The sequence below is a fragment of the Ranitomeya imitator genome, chromosome 3 (assembly GCF_032444005.1).
Source record: "Ranitomeya imitator isolate aRanImi1 chromosome 3, aRanImi1.pri, whole genome shotgun sequence".
NCBI lineage: Eukaryota > Metazoa > Chordata > Amphibia > Anura > Dendrobatidae > Ranitomeya > Ranitomeya imitator.
The window spans coordinates 738,177,296-738,197,912 of record NC_091284.1 but is presented as its reverse complement, the minus strand read 5'-3'; the positions used below and the strand labels follow the sequence as shown (position 1 = coordinate 738,197,912).

The following is a 20,617-nucleotide window of genomic DNA, read 5'->3' as shown; positions in this document are numbered from 1 at the left end:
AATTGTGGAAATTATTATTTCAAGATCTATTGATTAAAATGTACTTTGTATGTTGGACATCTCATTTAACATTAAAATCACAGTAATAAATATTTACCATCTCCATTTTGTTCACCACTCGTAGCTGTGTTTCTTCTTTGACAATTTACAGTACTTTGTAACTAAATGAAAAAACACTGGTATTAGTAAGAAAAAAAAATAGTGTGAATAGCCTCTTCAGAGAAGAGGAGGAATGGAGCTTCAGCGCCAACTATTTGAAGTAAAAATCCTAAAAGTCAATATGGACCCTTTAATGATCCTTGCCACAAGCCAAACCAGAAATTCTGATTTGTAGACACGTGTTTCGGGGTATTGGCCCCACAACAGTGCAAAGCAGGAAATCGGATTTGGCTGGGTGAGAGACCTTTGACAGAGAATCTGGGGGAAAACGTTTCTCTTTGTGGAGAGTCCCGAGCAGCGTATAAGCCATGCAATACTATTTTGGGAATCTGTCATCAGGATATTTATTTCCTAAACAAAAGGGCATGTGTATAAAAGGCGCTTTAATTCTGATTAAATTCTTTAATTTCTTGTAGAAATCATTTTTTCTGTTTTAGAGGAATCCATAGTTGAAATTGTATGCTAATGAGTTACAAGGACAGTGGGAGGACACTGCACTTCCAGCTCTCTGTCCTCTCTCCCTTTCTCCAACATGCTCAGTGCTTCCTGCCTTTGATTGACAGGTCATTGTAAAAGGAGTCAGGCAGGAAGAAGGCAGCAGGTGGGGAATAGGGAAAAAGGACAGGAGAGCTTCAAGTGCAACGCCCAACCCCACTGCACTTGCAATTCAATGGCATACAGTTTCACCTATAGATTTCTCTAATACAGCAAAATTATTTTCTGCAAGCAAAGTAAGGAAGAGAGTTGGTCAGCAGTTTCTTGATATGTAATCTGGGATCAGCATGATGTAGGTGTGGAGACCCTGATTCTAGCGATGTATCTCTTACTCGATTGTTTGGTGCAGGTTTGATAAAATTTCATGTTTTCTGTTACAGATTTAGCAGTAGTCAGAATGCTGAGCTGTGTATAACCTCACCCATACCCCTGATTGGCAGCCTTCGGAGTATGATGTACATTGCCAGCCTGCTGCCAATCAGTGGTGGGGGTGTGGCTACAGATTAGCCTGACAGTCTTGTAGTGATAATCTCCTGCTGATTTTACACTGATTATATCGAAACTAAAGCACTCAGCTTGATAAGTGGCACATCTATGGAATCAGACTCTCTGATCTTACATTACGCTGCTGACAGATTCACTTTAATCTGTACTAAAGCACCTTTACTTACATGCCATCACTTTGGGGTATAAAATCCTAGTGACAAATAAATATACATTATTTAGAGAAAGAAGACAGGAACTTTATTGCAAGCCATTGAATGTAGCAATCCTAAGGCTCCTTACATGGACTTGGCTCTCTCCACAAGGAGAAACTTTATGCCTAAGGGTATGTTTCCACGATCAGGATGGCCGGCGGTTTCGTCGGAGCGGCAAACCCGCTCTGCGGTAAGCTCCGCCCCCTTTCTGGGACGCGATGATGCCGGATGTGTTCATAGCACACATCCGGGATCATCGCACCCCACCATAGGGCCCTGTGCTATACCTTGCGGCGCCGCAAGGTATATGGACTTGCTGCGATCTTAAAAGACGCACCGCATGTCCGGAGTCGCAGGGCCGCCGCGTGCGTGTTACCTGTTATGACCTGGTGGTCAGGACAATAATGGACCTGGTGGTTAAGAGCACACGGAATGACCTGATAGTTACTGATAATAAGGACGAGCTCTGGGACGTGGGAACTCTGCTGACCGCAATCCCTAATCCTATCAAACACCCTAGAAATAGCCGTGGATTGCACCTAACGCTCCCTATGCAACTCGGCACAGCCTAAGGAACTAGCTAGCCCTGAAGATAGAAAAATAAAGCCTACCTTGCCTCAGAGAAATTCCCCAAAGAAAAAGGCAGCCCCCCACAAATAATGACTGAGTAAAGATGAAAATACAAACACAGAGATGAAATAGATTTAGCAAAGTGAGGCCCGACTTACTGAACAGACCGAGGATAGGAAAGGTTACTTTGCGGTCAGCACAAAAACCTAGAAAAAGACCACGCAGAGGGCGCAAAAAGACCCTCCGCACCGACTCACGGTGCGGAGGCGCTCCCTCTGCGTCCCAGAGCTTCCAGCAAGCAAGACAACAATAAAAAATAGCAAGCTGGGCAGAAAAATAGCAAACCAAAGAAATACAAGCTGGAACTTAGCTTCTGCTGGGAAGACAGGTCACAAGAACGATCCAGGAGTAAACTAGACCAATACTGGAACATTGACAGGTGGCATGGAGCAAAGATCTAAGTGGAGTTAAATAGAGCAGCCAGCTAACGAATTAACCTCGTCACCTGTGAAAGGAAACTCAGAAACACCCACCAGAGGAAGTCCATGGACAGAACCAGCCGAAGTACCATTCATGACCACAGGAGGGAGCCCGACAACAGAATTCACAACAGTACCCCCCCCCCCCTTGAGGAGGGGTCACCGAACCCTCACCAGAGCCCCCAGGCCGACCAGGATGAGCCAAATGAAAGGCACGAACCAGATCGGCAGCATGAACATCAGAGGCAAAAACCCAGGAATTATCTTCCTGACCATAACCCTTCCACTTGACCAGGTACTGGAGTTTCCCTCTCGAAACACGAGAATCCAAAATCTTCTCCACCACATACTCCAACTCCCCCTCAACCAACACCGGGGCAGGAGGATCAACGGATGGAACCACAGGCGCCACGTATCTTCGCAATAACGACCTATGGAACACATTATGGATGGCAAAAGAAGCAGGAAGGGCCAAATGAAATGACACAGGATTGATAACCTCAGAAATCTTATACGGACCAATGAAACGAGGCTTACACTTAGGAGAGGAAACCTTCATAGGAACATAACGAGACGACAACCAAACCAAATCCCCAACACGAAGTCGGGGACCCACACAGCGCCGGCGGTTAGCAAAACGTTGACCCTTCTCCTGGGACAATGTCAAATTGTCCACCACATGAGTCCAAATCTGCTGCAACCTATCCACCACAGTATCCACACCAGGACAGTCCGAAGACTCAACCTGCCCTGAAGAGAAACGAGGATGGAAACCAGAATTGCAGAAAAACGGCGAAACCAAAGTAGCCGAGCTGGCCCGATTATTAAGGGCGAACTCAGCCAACGGCAAAAAGGACACCCAATCATCCTGATCAGCAGAAACAAAGCATCTCAGATATATTTCCAAAGTTTGATTAGTTCCTTCGGTTTGGCCATTTGTCTGAGGATGGAAAGCCGAGGAAAAAGACAAATCAATGCCCATCCTAGCACAAAAGGATCGCCAAAACCTTGAAACAAACTGGGACCCTCTGTCAGAAACGATGTTCTCCGGGATACCATGTAAACGAACCACATGCTGGAAAAATAATGGCACCAAATCAGAGGAGGAAGGCAATTTAGACAAAGGTACCAAATGGACCATCTTAGAAAAGTGATCACAAACCACCCAAATGACCGACATCTTTTGAGAGACGGGGAGATCCGAAATAAAATCCATAGAAATATGCGTCCAGGGCCTCTTCGGGACCGGCAAGGGCAAAAACAACCCACTGGCACGAGAACAGCAGGGCTTAGCCAGAGCACAAGTCCCACAGGACTGCACAAAAGAACGCACATCCCGTGACAAAGACGGCCACCAAAAGGATCTAGCCACCAAATTTCTGGTACCAAAGATTCCAGGGTGACCAGCCAACACCGAACAATGAATCTCAGAGATAACTCTACTAGTCCATCTATCAGGGACAAACAGTTTCTCCGCTGGGCAACGGTCAGGTCTATCAGCCTGAAATTTTTGCAGCACCCGCCGCAAATCAGGGGAGATGGCAGACAAAATTACCCCCTCTTTGAGAATACCCGCCGGCTCAGGAACACCCGGAGAGTCAGGCACAAAACTCCTTGACAGGGCATCAGCCTTCACATTCTTAGAGCCCGGAAGGTAAAAAACCACAAAATCAAAACGGGAGAAAAATAACGACCATCGAGCCTGTCTCGGATTCAACCGTTTGGCAGACTCAAGATAAGTCAAATTCTTGTGATCTGTCAAGACCACCACGCGATGCTTGGCTCCTTCAAGCCAATGACGCCACTCCTCGAATGCCCATTTCATGGCCAACAACTCACGATTACCAACATCATAGTTACGCTCAGCAGGCGAAAACTTTCTAGAAAAGAACTTCTTTGCGACAAAACAGCCCCTGCTCCAATCTCAGAAGCATCAACCTCAACCTGAAACGGGAGTGAAACATCTGGCTGGCACAACACAGGGGCAGAAGAAAAACGACGCTTCAACTCCTGAAAAGCCTCTACAGCTGCAGAAGACCAATTGACCACATCAGCACCCTTCTTGGTCAAATCAGTCAACGGTTTAGCAACAGTAGAAAAATTAGCGATGAAGCGCCGATAAAAATTAGCAAAGCCCAGGAACTTTTGCAGGCTCTTCACAGATGTCGGCTGAGTCCAATCGTAAATGGCCTGGACTTTAACAGGGTCCATCTCGATAGTAGAAGGGGAAAAAATGAACCCCAAAAATGAAACCTTCTGAACTCCAAAGAGACACTTTGACCCCTTCACAAACAAGGAATTCGCACGAAGGACCTGGAACACCATTCTGACCTGCTTCACATGAGACTCCCAATCATCCGAAAAGACCAAAATATCATCCAAATACACAATCAGGAATTTATCCAGGTACTCTCGGAAGATGTCATGCATAAAGGACTGAAATACTGATGGAGCATTGGAAAGCCCGAATGGCATAACCAGGTACTCAAAATGGCCCTCGGGCGTATTAAATGCTGTTTTCCATTCATCGCCTTGTTTAATACGCACAAGATTATACGCCCCTCGAAGATCTATCTTGGTGAACCAACTAGCCCCTTTAATACGAGCAAACAAATCAGACAGCAACGGCAAAGGATACTGAAATTTGACTGTAATTTTATTAAGAAGGCGGTAATCAATACAAGGTCTCAAAGAACCATCCTTCTTGGCCACAAAAAAGAACCCTGCTCCTAACGGTGATGACGACGGGCGAATATGGCCTTTCTCCAAGGATTCCTTTATATAACTCCGCATAGCGGCGTGTTCTGGCACAGATAAATTCAACAATCGGCCCTTAGGAAACTTACTACCAGGAATCAAATTAATTGCACAATCGCAATCCCTATGAGGAGGTAGGGCACTGGCTTTGGGCTCATCAAATACATCCCGATAATCCGACAAAAACTCTGGAACTTCAGAAGGAGTGGAAGACGAAATAGACAAAAATGGAACATCACCATGTACCCCCTGGCAACCCCAGCTGGACACAGACATAGATTTCCAGTCCAATACTGGATTATGAACCTGTAGCCATGGCAACCCCAAAACGACCACATCATGCAGATTATGCAACACCAGAAAGCGGATATCCTCCTGATGTGCAGGAGCCATGCACATGGTCAATTGGGTCCAGTACTGAGGCTTATTCTTGGCCAAAGGCGTAGCATCAATTCCTCTCAATGGAATAGGATACTGCAAGGGCTCCAAGAAAAAACCACAGCGCCTAGCATACTCCAAGTCCATCAAATTCAGGGCAGCGCCTGAATCCACAAATGCCATAACAGAATAGGATGACAAAGAGCAAATCAGAGTAACAGACAATAGAAATTTAGACAGTACCGTACCAATGGTGGCAGACCTAGCGAACCGCTTAGTGCGCTTAGGACAATCGGAGATCGCATGAGTGGAATCACCACAGTAAAAACATAGCCCATTCCGACGTCTGTGTTCTTGCCGTTCAGCTCTGGTCAAAGTCCTATCACATTGCATAGGCTCAGGCCCATGCTCAGATAGTACCGCCAAATGGTGCACAGCTTTACGCTCACGCAAGCGTCGATCGATCTGAATGGCCAAGGACATAGACTCATTCAGACCAGCAGGCATGGGAAATCCCACCATGACATCCTTAAGGGGTTCAGAGAGACCCTTTCTGAAGATTGCTGCCAGGGCACATTCATTCCACTGAGTGAGCACAGACCACTTTCTAAACTTCTGACAATATATCTCCGCTTCATCCTGACCCTGACACAGAGCCAGCAAGATTTTTTCTGCCTGATCCACTGAATTAGGTTCGTCATAAAGCAATCCAAGTGCCAGGAAAAACGCATCAACATCACGCAATGCCGGATCTCCTGGCGCAAGGGAAAATGCCCAGTCTTGAGGGTCACCACGTAACAAAGAAATAATGATCTTTACTTGTTGAACAGGGTCACCTGAGGAGCGAGGTTTCAAGGCAAGAAACAATTTACAATTATTATTGAAATTCAAGAACTTAGATCTATCACCAAAAAACAAATCAGGAATTGGAATCCTAGGCTCTGACATCGGATTCTGAACCACTAAATCTTGAATGTTTTGTACCCTTGTGAGATTATCCATCCAAGAGGACAGACCTTGAATGCCCATGTTTACACCAGTGTCCTGAACCACCCAGAGGTAAAGGGGAAAAGAGAGACAAAACACACTGCAAAGAAAAAAAAATGGTCTCAGAACTTCTCTTATCCCTCTATTGAGATGCATTAGTACTTTGGGCCACCTGTACTGTTATGACCTGGTGGTCAGGACAATAATGGACCTGGTGGTTAAGAGCACACGGAATGACCTGATAGTTACTGATAATAAGGACGAGCTCTGGGACTTGGGAACTCTGCTGACCGCAATCCCTAATCCTATCAAACACCCTAGAAATAGCCGTGGATTGCGCCTAACGCTCCCTATGCAACTCGGCACAGCCTAAGGAACTAGCTAGCCCTGAAGATAGAAAAATAAAGCCTACCTTGCCTCAGAGAAATTCCCCAAAGGAAAAGGCAGCCCCCCACAAATAATGACTGAGTAAAGATGGAAATACAAACACAGAGATGAAATAGATTTAGCAAAGCGAGGCCCGACTTACTAAACAGACCGAGGATAGGAAAGGTTACTTTGCGGTCAGCACAAAAACCTACAAAAAGACCACGCAGAGGGCGCAAAAAGACCCTCCGCACCGACTCACGGTGCGGAGGCGCTCCCTCTGCGTCCCAGAGCTTCCAGCAAGCAAGACAACAATATAAAATAGCAAGCTGGGCAGAAAAATAGCAAACCAAAGAAATACAAGCTGGAACTTAGCTTCTGCTGGGAAGACAGGTCACAAGAACGATCCAGGAGTGAACTAGACCAATACTGGAACATTGACAGGTGGCATGGAGCAAAGATCTAAGTGGAGTTAAATAGAGCAGCCAGCTAACGAATTAACCTCGTCACCTGTGAAAGGAAACTCAGAAACACCCACCAGAGGAAGTCCATGGACAGAACCAGCCGAAGTACCATTCATGACCACAGGAGGGAGCCCGACAACAGAATTCACAACAGTTACCACGCATAGTGGAGACTGGATTTCATTCAATCCCCTCCACTATGCTGTAACATCTGGACGCTGTGGCTCTATGCAGCGTCAAACACGCAGCGTTTCCTGCACGTGGAAACATACCCTTAAATCTTCTCTCAGAGGCACCACACCCTGCCAAATCATATCTCCTGCTCCAATCCACCACGTGCCAGCAAATGGAGTTTCTGGCTGGCTTGGCTTCTTACCCTACGTCATGCTTGTTACGGGGTCAATACTAACTCTTGGGGTCACTACTGCCAATAGATGGTTCTAGAGCTCCTATCCTCTTCCTCTCTGAAGAGGCTATTTGCACATTAATGCAATAGGAATGCCAGGTACATACATTAAAAAACTATAAAATTGTTACTGAGAAAGAAGTGGACAAATTTAAGAGCCATGGGTACCTTTGTCAAGAATTATAAAAAAAACCCATTGAAATGTCAGTTTCCAGTCATTTTCACACCACCAAATACGCAGTTTACAACCGGCTTCTAGTGTCACAGGTGTGTGGTGATCCCCTTGATACATACTGAAAGTGTTCTGTGACTCTAGGATTAGTGATGAGCGAATATACTCGTTACTCGAGATTTCCCGAGCATGCTTGGGGGTCCTCAGAGTATTTTTTAGTGCTTGGAGATTTAGTTTTTCTTGCTGCAGCTGAATGATTTACATCTGTTAGCCAGCATAAGTACATGTGGGGAATTCCTAGCAACCAGGCAACCCCCACATGTACTTATGCTGGCTAACAGATGTAAATCATTCAGCTGCGGCAAGAAAAACAATCTCCGAGCACTAAAAAATACTCGGAGGACCCAGAGTGTGCTCGGGAAATCTCGAGTAACGAGTATATTCGCTCATCACCATCTAGGATACTTATACCTGCACATGCTCTCCTGTACTACAGGGATCTCCACTCCGGCATGTGCACATGCTCTCCTGTACTACAGGGATCTCCATTCCTGCGTGTAACATGCTCTCACATACTACAGGGATCTCCACTCCTGCGTGTGACATGATCTCACATACTACAGGGATCTCCACTCCTGCGTGTGACATGCTCTCACATACTACAGGGATCTCCACTTCTGCATGTACACATGCTCTCCTGTACTACAGGGATCTCCATTCCTGCATGGGCACATGCTCTCCTGTACTACAGGGATCTCCACTCCGGCATGTGACATGCTCTCCTGTACGACAGGGATCTCCACTCCAGCGTGTGACATGCTCTCCTGTACTACAGGGATCTCCACTCTGGCATGTACACATGCTCCCTGTACTACAAGGATCTCCACTCCGGCGTGTGCACATGCTCCCTGTACTACAGGAATCTCCACTCCGGCGTGTGCACATGCTCTCCTGTACTACAGGGATCCCTATTCCTGCGTGTGCACATGCTCTCCTGTACGACAGGGATCTCCACTCCGGCGTGTGACATGCTCTCCTGTACGACAGGGATCTCCACTCCAGCGTGTGACATGCTCTCCTGTACTACAGGGATCCCTATTCCTGCGTGTGCACATGCTGTCCTGAACTACAGTGAACTCCACTCCGGCGTGTGCACATGCTCTCCTGTACTACAGGGATCTCCACTCCAGCGCGTGACATGCTCTCCTGTACTACAGGGATCTCCACTCTGGCATGTGCACATGCTCCCTGTACTACAAGGATCTCCACTCCAGCGTGTGACATGCTCTCCTGTACTACAGGGATCCCTATTCCTGCGTTGCACATGCTGTCCTGAACTACAGTGAACTCCACTCCGGCGTGTGCACATGCTCTCCTGTACTACAGGGATCTCCACTCCAGCGCGTGACATGCTCTCCTGTACTACAGGGATCTCCACTCTGGCATGTGCACATGCTCCCTGTACTACAGGAATCTCCACTCCAGGGTGTGCACATGCTCTCCTGTACTACAGGGATCCCTATTCCTGCGTGTGCACATGCTCTCCTGTACTACAGGGCTCTCCACTCCAGGGTGTGCACATGCTCTCCTGTAATACAGGGATCTCCACTCCGGCGTGTGCCCATGCTCTCCTGTACTACAGGGATCACTATTACTGCGTGTGCACATGCTCTCCTGTACTACAGGGATCTCCACTCCAGGGTGTGCACATGCTCTCCTGTACTACAGGGATCACTATTACTGCGTGTGCACATGTTCTCCTGTACTACAGGAATCTCCACTCCGGCGTGTGCACATGCTCTCCTGTACTACAGGGATCCCTATTCCTGCGTGTGCACATGCTCTCCTGTACGACAGGGATCCCTATTCCTGCGTGTGCACATGCTGTCCTGAACTACAGTGAACTCCACTCCGGCGTGTGCACATGCTCCCTGTACTACAAGGATCTCCACTCCGGCGTGTGCATATGCTCTCTGTACTACAGGGATCCCTATTCCTGCGTGTGCACATGCTCTCCTGTACGACAGGGATCTCCACTCCAGCGTTTGACATGCTCTCCTGTACTACAGGGATCCCTATTCCTGCGTGTGCACATGCTGTCCTGAACTACAGTGAACTCCACTCCGGCGTGTGCACATGCTCCCTGTACTACAAGGATCTCCACTCCGGCGTGTGCATATGCTCTCTGTACTACAGGGATCCCTATTCCTCCGTGTGCACATGCTCTCCTGTACTACAGGGCTCTCCACTCCAGGGTGTGCACATGCTCTCCTGTACTACAGGGATCTCCACTCCGGCGTGTGCCCATGCTCTCCTGTACTATAGGGATCTCCACTCCAGCGCGTGACATGCTCTCCTGTACTACAGGGATCTCCACTCTGGCATGTGCACATGCTCCCTGTACTACAAGGATCTCCACTCCGGCGTGTGCACATGCTCTCTGTACTACAGGGATCCCTATTCCTCCGTGTGCACATGCTCTCCTGTACTACAGGGATCTCCACTCCAGGGTGTGCACATGCTCTCCTGTACTACAGGGCTCTCCACGCTGGCGTGTGCACATGCTCTCCTGTACTACAGGGATCTCCACTCCAGGGTGTGCACATGCTCTCCTGTACTACAGGGATCTCCACTCCAGGGTGTGCACATGCTCTCCTGTACTACAGGGCTCTCCACTCCAGGGTGTGCACATGCTCTCCTGTACTACAGGGCTCTCCACTCCAGGGTGTGCACATGCTCTCCTGTACTACAGGGCTCTCCACGCCGGCGTGTGCACATGCTCTCCTGTACTACAGGGATCTCCACTCCAGGGTGTGCACATGCTCTCCTGTACTACAGGGCTCTCCACTCCAGGGTGTGCACATGCTCTCCTGTACTACAGGGATCTCCACTCCAGGGTGTGCACATGCTCTCCTGTACTACAGGGCTCTTCACTCCTGCGTGGCAGGCAAACAGTGAAGTGGCCGGTGTGGGATTTCTAAACACTACAGATTCTTTCTTCTCTCCCTACACTGATGTGATCTGTATGATCTTCCCTTGTATAGTACGGGAGGTCTCCTGACTCGCTTATATTACATCGCTATACACAATAGAATTGTCTGAACCTGGTGCCTTCGGCAGCTGTCAGATCCAGTGTGTTGTCAGACTTAAGTCAGAAGATCTTGAAAGAGGCCAAGACCGTCCTTTTTACTTCCATCCGTAAGATAAACATCAGGAAATACTCAATCATATGAACTAATTATCTCTTTTCAGAAAATTCTCTCTTCTAGGCTGTGTTATCTATTAAAAAAAAACCAAAAACACAATATTACTTACCCTCCCCAGGTCCACAGGATCTCTGCTGTTGGCTCAATATCTTATTGTCTGCAGCGCTGACATCACACTGACAGTCGCAGCCAATCAGTGAGTTCAGCAACTCAGAGCCGCTTGTGCCATTTACAAGGGCAGGGCTGCTGAGCAATACTACAGCCAAACAACTGTGATCGGGGCAGCAGAGGAGAGATGGTTATGGACCTGGTGAGGGTAAGTAATACTTGGTTGGCTTTTTAATAGTGAGAGTAGGAGAGCAATTTTCCTAAAAAGGGACAACCCTTTAAAAAAAAAGGACCAAGGATGCTGTGCCTGGTTTGGTTAAATGTCTGATTGGTGGGTATGCCTTCATTCATTGTGTATGCTCATCAGTATCCCCATCTACACACTGCCGAATTATACTAAGCCTAAAGATGGCCACACACATTAGATAGCGTTCAGGTGAAAAAATTTTTGGATGACCGCTATCTCCTCGACTCCCCATACTCAGGAATGCTCGGCTCGGCTGGGTGGTTCTGTGTTCCCCATGAGAGAGTGGCTAACAGACTTATCTGGCAGCAGATTATCTCACTGCCAAGCAAAAGGATCAGCAGTTGAAATTTGAACACTTTGATCGTTTTCCTCCCCTGATATCATCAGTTCGGGGAGAGTTAGGTGACCCCCATAACATTAGATGGTCAGTCGATCCCATTGAAATTGATGGGTTCAATTGATTTTTATCTTTTCTGGATTGGGACTTACAGGGAATCTGTCAGCAGGTTTTGGTACCTCATCTCAGAGCAGCATAATGTAAAAAGAGAGACCCTGATTCCAACAATGTATCACTTAGTATATTGTGTGCAACTGTTTGGACACAATGAGAGCCTTTAGATTCAGCAATGCAGCAGAGCTGAGAAAGCTAACCCCGCCCACACCAGGATCTGTATATACAATGTCTATAGACAGTGAGCTGCTTATCACAGGAGGGTGGTGCATGGTCGGACTCATGTAGTCTGGGCAATGCTAACCATAAGTGATATAACCTTCACTACAAGTAAACACCACCACACAGTGTAATAAATGACATATCCCCAAATTCTATGTTTCAGTCTCCATCTCCTGCTGTCTTCAGATTACATGGCAAAAACCTGATGACAGATTCCCTTTAAGTGTTTGTTATGCTGATAAAGTGGTTCTCTAGGAATTCAGTTACCTGTGGAACAATACCCCTGAACTGTTCAGTAAGAGTCCCTGAAATAAAAGAAAATTTAAAAAATATATAAAATGACAACAATAAATATTTGCCCATACAATACATTTATGTAAAATAATAATATAGTCTAATCTTGCAGACCGCAGTAAAAGACAGCTATAAAAAAAAAAGACGCCCTGATTGCTTTCCACTATAAGGTGTACACAAAGTCATGGTAATAATTTAAAATATAAATTAAAAGTCTGTTGTCCCACAAAGTACATTTAAATTAATAGGTTTGGTATAAAAAATAGGTTACACGACTGGAGGTGTTAAAAAATATTTCCGGTGTAATGGCTGTGTCTGACCGTGCTGAGACAGTCTGCAGATACTACAGATCATGGCCAGGGGAGGATACAAAAGAGTATACAGACAGGACAGCATAGGATCACAGATGCTGGTGGAGCAGCAGGCTGGTGTCTGGCAGCTTCCTCAGCCAGTCCTAGGAAATCGATATAAGTATTCAGCTCAGCAATTTAGTTGAGGTACCAGTGTCTATGTCTGGAACACTGTGAAATACAGAGAAGTCACACACAACCACATTTGTTAGTATTTCATACATAATAGGCTCTGCTCAAACCAGCATCAGTGCTGTTTTTCCTTGTCAAAACCCAAGATAACTCTGCAGAATCCAAAGGACTCCCAAGTCTATAGGGTGTATCGGACAACGCCTGTGTATGTTGTGTAACGGATCTGTCTCAGCATTTTTGCTTCCGTTAAATACAAACCCAAAAGAATGATGTGAACAGCGACTTATGACTGTATTTTATCATTCACAGGTGTATTTTCTTCAAATATTCTCTGTACATTTTTCTTCCTTCTAACAAATAGGTATCACATCATAACTTATAATACAGATTTAAAATTGGACAAGTATTGCAAACCTGTGTTATGGATCTGAATTTTTAGCAACTATCAATTTCTATGGGAAATTAAGTTTTTACAGGGCTTAAAAAAATTAACTAGGATAGGTCAATGTTTGATCAGTCAATGCCCAACAACTTGGATCTTGACAGTCAACAGGATGAAGGGTCCACGTGGGTTCCTATGATTCTTTACATAGGCACCTCTACACTTCCAGGTGCCATTCAGACTCATTCATGTGATTGGGAAGGAGCACCAGTGCCAGGAGAACCAGTCACAATCACCCATGTGAAATGCCTCCATGTCTGTGTAATCATTGAAAGCGACGTGACTGAGCTCTAGTACCAGGCACAATCACCCATATAACAAGACTATGTCAGTGTAAACAATAGAAGGGATGGTACTGAGCTACAGTACCAGGCACAGCCACCCATAAGACACTGCCCTGTGTGTAAAAAATGGAGGGGAGAGTACCGAGCTACAGTACCAGGCACAGCCACCCATAAGACATGGCTATGTGTGTAAACAATGGAGGGGACAGTACTGAGCTACAGTACCAGGCACAGCCACCCATAAGACACTGCTCTGTGTGTGTAAACAATGGAGGGGACAGTACTGAGCTACAGTACCAGGCACAGCCACCCATAAGACACTGTTCTGTGTGTAAACAATGGAGGGGACGGTACTGAACTACAGTAGCAGACACAAACACCCATAAGGCACGACCTTGTGTGTGGGTAAACAATGGAGGGGCCAATACTCAGCTACAGTACCAGGAACAGCTATGATACACCTCTATGCTAGTATAAATAAAGGAGGGGACATGACAGAGCGCTAGTACCAGACACAACAATCCATATGACACGCTTTCTCTGGAAAACTATTTTAGAAATTAGTGATTAACTATAAATACAAACATATGAATAGGAAAAGCTCAGTCTACGACCTTTTCCATAGGGACTAACACAGATCTCCAAGTAGTTATCTGAGACTTATTGTCAGATCGTCATGTAAATGGAGTCACACACCTAGTTTTTTTGAGATTGCTATTATCTGTTGTTGGCTGGCAATATTAGAACTTCTTCTTTTATTCTGTGCTTTTTCATTAAGCAATGTTTTACCATTACTGGAACTTGCTACAGGGACGATTTCTCCCTTAGAGAGCGGAGATGTTGACAAGTCATTTTCCATTTTCTCCACTGAGGCATCACTGATGCTGGTAGATACTTCTGACTTGCTCCCACCCTTCTCCAGTGTAAGTGGAGAGCAGAGAACAGATTCAGGTTCTGTCATGGAAGTATGCCCTGAAGGATGGGTTTCAGAAGTTCCTTGAGCGTCAAGGTCCTTAGCAGGTTGGACATTAAATAAATCAGAACATTCGAGCGATGTTTCATCTCTTATAGACTTATTAGCAGCTGATGATGGAGCTGCATCAAGTGTACTCATCTGACCTTTAGATAAACTCTTCAACACTCTATCTGGTATTTTCTCAGCTTGTGATGAAACAGTTTCTTCATCTGTGAAATGTTTTTTCTCGCAAGAGTATGCTGAGGGCATGCCATGCACATTAATTTCGGGCAGTCTCTCCGGAGTCTTGTCCCCTTCAGAACTGTCTGAACATGTTGAGGTTTCGGTAACATCGGTATTCTTAGGATTATCTGTAGTCATTTCACCCTGCAAGAAAACAACAAGATTGGTTTTAGGAAGTCCCCAAACACCAGCAATATGAAACGCTGCATTGTCTTATTAACACCTTAAAGGGAACCTGTCACCCCCAAAATCGAGGGTGAGCTAAGCACACCGGCATCAGGGACTAACAGCATTCTGTAATGCTGTAATTAAGCCCCCGATGTATCCTAAAAGATGAGAAAAAGAGGTTAGATTATACTCACTTGGGCGGGCGGTCCGATCCGATGGGCGTCGCGGTCCAGTCCGGGGCCTCCCATCTTCATAGGATGACGTCCTTTTCTGGTCTTCACGCTGCGGCTCCGGTGCAGGCATCCTTTGTCCCCGGGAAAGGTCAGAGAGGCCCAGCGCCTGCGCACTGCAGTATTTTGCTCTGCCCTCAACAGGGCAGACAAAGTACGCTTGCGCTGCAGCCGCAGCGTGAAGACCAGAAGAGGACATCATCTGATGAAGATGGGAGGCACCGCACTGGACCGCGACACCCATCGGACCGGACCGGGACTGCTCCTGGGTGAGTATAATCTAACCTCTTTTTCTTATCTTTTAGATACATTGGGGGCTTATCTGCAGCATTCCAGAATGCTGTAGATAAGCCCCTGATGCTGGTGGGCTTAGCTCACCCTTGATTTTGGGGGTGACAGGTTCCCTTTAAAGCCAACTTGTCAGCAGTATTGTGCTCAGTAAACTACACACAGTGTCAGGTCGGTGCAGTTATACTGATTAAAATGATACCTGGGTGATGAAACCCGTCTTGTTGTTTAACCTGTATTTGTAGTTTTCAGTTAACGATCTGCTCATGCTCTGGGTCGGCCTGTGGGGGGCCTTCATGTGGTGCTCTGGTTAGCTATTAATCTGTGTGGGCTTATGACCTGTCACTGAACGCTCAGTGACATGCCCCCTACTTTACATACTGCATAGAATATTGTGTCGAAAAAAAACCCCATAATCAAATGGCTCTGCATAGTAGCATCTATTGCGCTCCAATAAATGCTACTGCGCAAACGCCGCTGCCATTTTACTGCAGCCACTTTTTTTCTCCAGCAAATCACTGGCAGCGGATGCATAGTAGCATCTACCAGCAAGCAGTAGATGCTACTGTACGTGCCGCCATTTTGCTGGAAAAAAAATGTGGCTGCAGCAAAATGGGGCTGGTGCTTGCGTAGTAGAATCTATCAGAAAGCTGCTACTGCGCATGCACCGCCACTATTTTGATGAAGTTCTTATTATATTTTTTACCTTAGCATATTATACGCCTAATGCGATGCATGCTGCTGCACAGGCACCTCTGTCGGCGTCATTTTGCTGAATGTATTTTTATTTTTGTAGCCCCACAATATTATATGCATTATGTAAAATAGGGGGCAGGTCAGTGAGGGATCAGTGACCTGTTATAAGCCCATTCAGATGCACATGCAAGCAGAGCACCACATAAAGACCCCCCACAGGCTGCCCCGAAGCACGAGAAACTCATTATTTGTAGTTTTCAGTTAAAGATTAAACAACAACTACAAGACTGATTTCATCACCCAGGTATCATTTTACTCAGCAGAACTCCACCGACCTGACACTGTCTGTAGTTTACAGAGCAAAATCCCGCTGACTGGTTCGCTTTAAGAAATGGGTGATTTTTTGTTTGAGCAAAAAAATTTTCCAAGAGCCATAACTTTTTTTCATTTTTCCTTTCACATAACCGTATGAGGGCTCGTTTTATTTAAGGACAAATTGTAGCATTATGACACCAACAGTGCAGTGAAAAAAAAAAATTCCACGCAATTCTGCCACAGTTGTGAGTTTCGTCTTCACATTGTTCATTGCATGGCAAAAATTACCTGGAAACATTCTTCCAGTCAGTACGATTATGGCAACACAAACTTATAAGGCTTTTTTAAAATATATATATTTTAATGATTTTAAAAAATATATACATATCTCAGGACTTTATTAAAGTATTTTTTTATATTTCCATTGAATCCGCTCAGACTAATTTAGAGCATTATATTTTTATATATCCATTTTTCCATTCTAGTAATACTATTTAGCTGTTTCTTTTTTCAGTCATTGATGGGGGAAAGGACCAAACCCATCTAGATGCAATAAGTTTCTTTGCCCAAAATAAAATTCAAGAAATCCCCATCTGGATAAAAACAAAATAGAATTCAAGCCTAACAACCTCAAGATGCATATCATGGCATAAACTTGATATTATAGATCCCTTTAATGATGATCAGAATCCCCTTCCAGTATATTCCCAAAGGACGTGCATCAAATTAGAGTCCTCAATACGGCACACAGGACAACTTGTATCAGAACAGATTGTATTTTATCTAAGAAGCTAGGTGAGCTCGATTTCTTATGAATAAGAATAATTTGTGAGAAGTGTCGAGCATTGCTGAGGGACAACTTGGGTATCAATTCCATGATCGCATTCCATTTACCCTCCTTACATTTTTGTTTGGCTTCTATTGGAAATTGCACTAAGAATGAATTCGTAAGAAGGCGGTATATGCTGGCGACCTGCCCTTTAGATGTACCTTTTTCCATAACTGACTTAAGATAATTAACCCCTTCACCCACAAGCAATTTCCCTTTTTTTCCCCCCATTTTATCCTCCCCTTTTTTCAAGAGCCATTACTTTTATTTTTCCGTTCACATAGCCTCTTTGGTATTTGCCCAATGATTTGTACTTTGGTATTACATCTTTTTTTTACGTGATGTACTAGAAGGTATGAAAATTTTTTCGAAGTGCGATAAAATTGCAAAAAAAGTGCAATTCCTCAATTTTTTTTTAATTTACTTACCATGTTTATTATATGATAAAACGCACCAGAAACGTAACTCACTCTCTCTCTCTTCCCCGGAATACGAAATCCCACATCTACACTAGAAAAACTCAGGCACATCCATCATAACACATTATAAACATCCGTCGGTACGTCTTCCCTATGCATTAGGACGGGACACTGCCGACGAAAGTGTAAAAGAAGAGGCCATAGGGGACATCAAGCTATGGCTGTCTAATTGCTTATGCTATGTATAGAGAATATCATGGTCTCCTATGAACCCCAACCACAGGCTGGCTGTCATGGGAGTATCCTAACAACAGGCAGGCAGACTCCTAGCTGTCATAGCAACCCATTGTCAGTTGGCAATCATGTCACTGGTGTATTGGCAGGTGGAATGAGGCGCCCAATCTGCCGGCACATATTAACCCCTTAGCGACAGAGCCAATTTTGTCCTTAATGACCAGGCCAATTTTTACAATTCTGACCACTATCACTTTATGAGGTTATAGCTCTGGAACAAGTCTACGGATCCCCCTGATTCTAAGACTGTTTTTTTGTGACATATTGTACTTCATGTTAGTGGTAAAATTTATTTGCTATGACTTGCGTTTATTTATGAAAAAAAAATTTAAATTTGGCAAAAATGTTGAAAATTTTGCAATTTTAAATCAGAGTCATTTCGTACAAAATAGTAAATAAATAACATTTCCCACATGTCTACTTTACATCAGCAAAATTTTTGGAAACAATATTTTTGTTAGGAAGTTAAGGGTTAAAAGTTGACCTGTAATTTCTCGTTTTTCCAACAAAATTTACAAAACCATTTTTTTTATTGACCACCTGACATTTGAAGTGAGTTTGGGGGGGGGGGGGGTAAATATGACAGAAAATACCCCAAAATGACACCATTCTAAAAACAGCACCCCACAAGGTGTGCAAAACCACATTCAAGAAGTTTATTAACCCTTCAGGTGCTTCACGAGAACTAAAGCAATGTGGAAGGAAAAAAAATTAACATTTCACCTTTTTCACAAAAAATTTACTTTGGAACCAAACCTTTTTTTTTTTTTTTCACAAGGGTATCAGGAGAAAATGGATCACAAAATTTGTTGTACAATTTCTCCGGAGTACGCCGATATCCCATATGTAGGGGAAAGCCACTGTTTGGGCACATGGCAGGGCTCAGAAGGGATGGAGCACTATTTGACTGTTTGAACGCAAAATTGGCTGGAATCAAAGTCAAGTACAATGTTGAGTTCTAAACAGTGGAAACCCCCCAATTCTAACTCCAACCTTAAGACAGCCCTACCCCTGACATAATCCCAGCCCTTATCCCAACCCCAACCGTCCACAGCCCAACCCTAACCCCAACACAAACCTAACCTAACCCCGACCATAACCCTAGCCCAACCCTAACTCTAACCCAAACCCTAGCCCCAACCCTAACGGAAAAAAATACAATTTTTCTATCTTATTATTTTTACCTACCGTAACTAAGGAGGTGATGAAAATGAATTTGTAATCAAACCCTGATTTATTTTGATCACTGTGATACGGTCTATCACAATTATCAAAATGAACCAATAGGAAAAATCTCCATTTGTTGCCGGGTGCTGGCTGGCAGATCTCATTTTCCTCCCGGAAGAAGACGCTTCGGGCCAGGGAACAGAGTCGGAGGGCCTGAGTACACCGGAGTTACCGGGGAAAAGGAAACTATTTCTTGCTCCTCTGGTATGCCAGATCATATCAGAGGAGGGAGAAATAAATAGAAAATCGGACCTTTTTTTTTTGGGGGGGGGGGGGTGAATAACGGTGGTCGGGCAACACTGGGCGAGACCCCGGAGATTTTCCGCCGTTGGGGGTGCTATACCTTCTTTCTCAGAGCCGTTAAAAAGCAGCACTGAGGAATATGTACCCTTAACTGCCACCATTAAAAGGCGTATTCGGCGGTCATTAAGGGGTTAAATGCCTCTATCAAAGATTTTCCCTGGTTTTAACAGAACAACTATTGCCTTGTTCATAGAACTCGGCAATCGGCCTAATTGCAATGCATTTGGGACCCTTTTCAACAGTCTGGGGAGCAAAAGATCATAATATTTTTTGTAATATTTCCTTGGCAGTCCATCAGAACCTGGGGCTTTTTCAGTCGGTAAAGAATGCAGGGCATCTTCAAGTTCAGATATTGTTAAACGCTGTTCTAAAAAAACAATGCTTTCATCAGTGAGCTTACGGAGATATTTTTTGTCCAAAAACCGCTCACATTTCACTGCATTTCCTTGAGACCTAGATCTATAAACAATCTTATAGCACTGTAAGGAATTTACGGTAATATATTAGCATTCCCTGTTTTTTAAATCCCAATTTTCTGTAATCGGTTGTATTATATGAAATTGACCTTCTTGAGATCTTACCACCATAGATAATTACAGATGATTAGCGCTTTCACCTTGCTCACAATATTTGCTTAATAAAGAACCTTTTATTTTACATACTAGACATAAGATGTTCACTAAATTATATTAGAGCTTCCCCCATTCATGTCGAGCATTAGCAGGAGGGTTCAAAATATAAGGACATTCAGTCAGTTGGACTTTACAATGAAGATCCTGTGTAAGCACTTTTGATTTGGACTTACCGGTATGCCTAGAAATCTCGCTTATAAAACCTCCATTACCATATGCCTTCATTGTATTCCAAATCGTTGGTTTTGGCGATGTCACTTCATTGAGTTGGTAAAATTATAATACCTCTTGTTTTAAAAAGTGGCCTATCAAATTGAGCCAGAAGGGATTCAAACACCTACAGGTGCTTTT

General features: G+C 44.8%; 1 protein-coding gene across 1 annotated transcript in view; it reads right to left on the bottom strand.

The window, feature by feature from the left end:
- Window positions 1-20,617, bottom strand: part of PHF11 (PHD finger protein 11) — a 234,195-nt gene that overhangs the window by 38,740 nt on the left and 174,838 nt on the right. The window contains exons 25-27 of the mRNA XM_069759902.1: window positions 14,364-15,009; window positions 12,433-12,470; window positions 98-161 (exon numbers count right to left, since the gene is read on the bottom strand). Of these exons, the coding sequence (XP_069616003.1) occupies window positions 98-161; window positions 12,433-12,470; window positions 14,364-15,009 (748 nt within the window). The remainder of the gene's footprint in view (window positions 1-97; window positions 162-12,432; window positions 12,471-14,363; window positions 15,010-20,617) is intronic.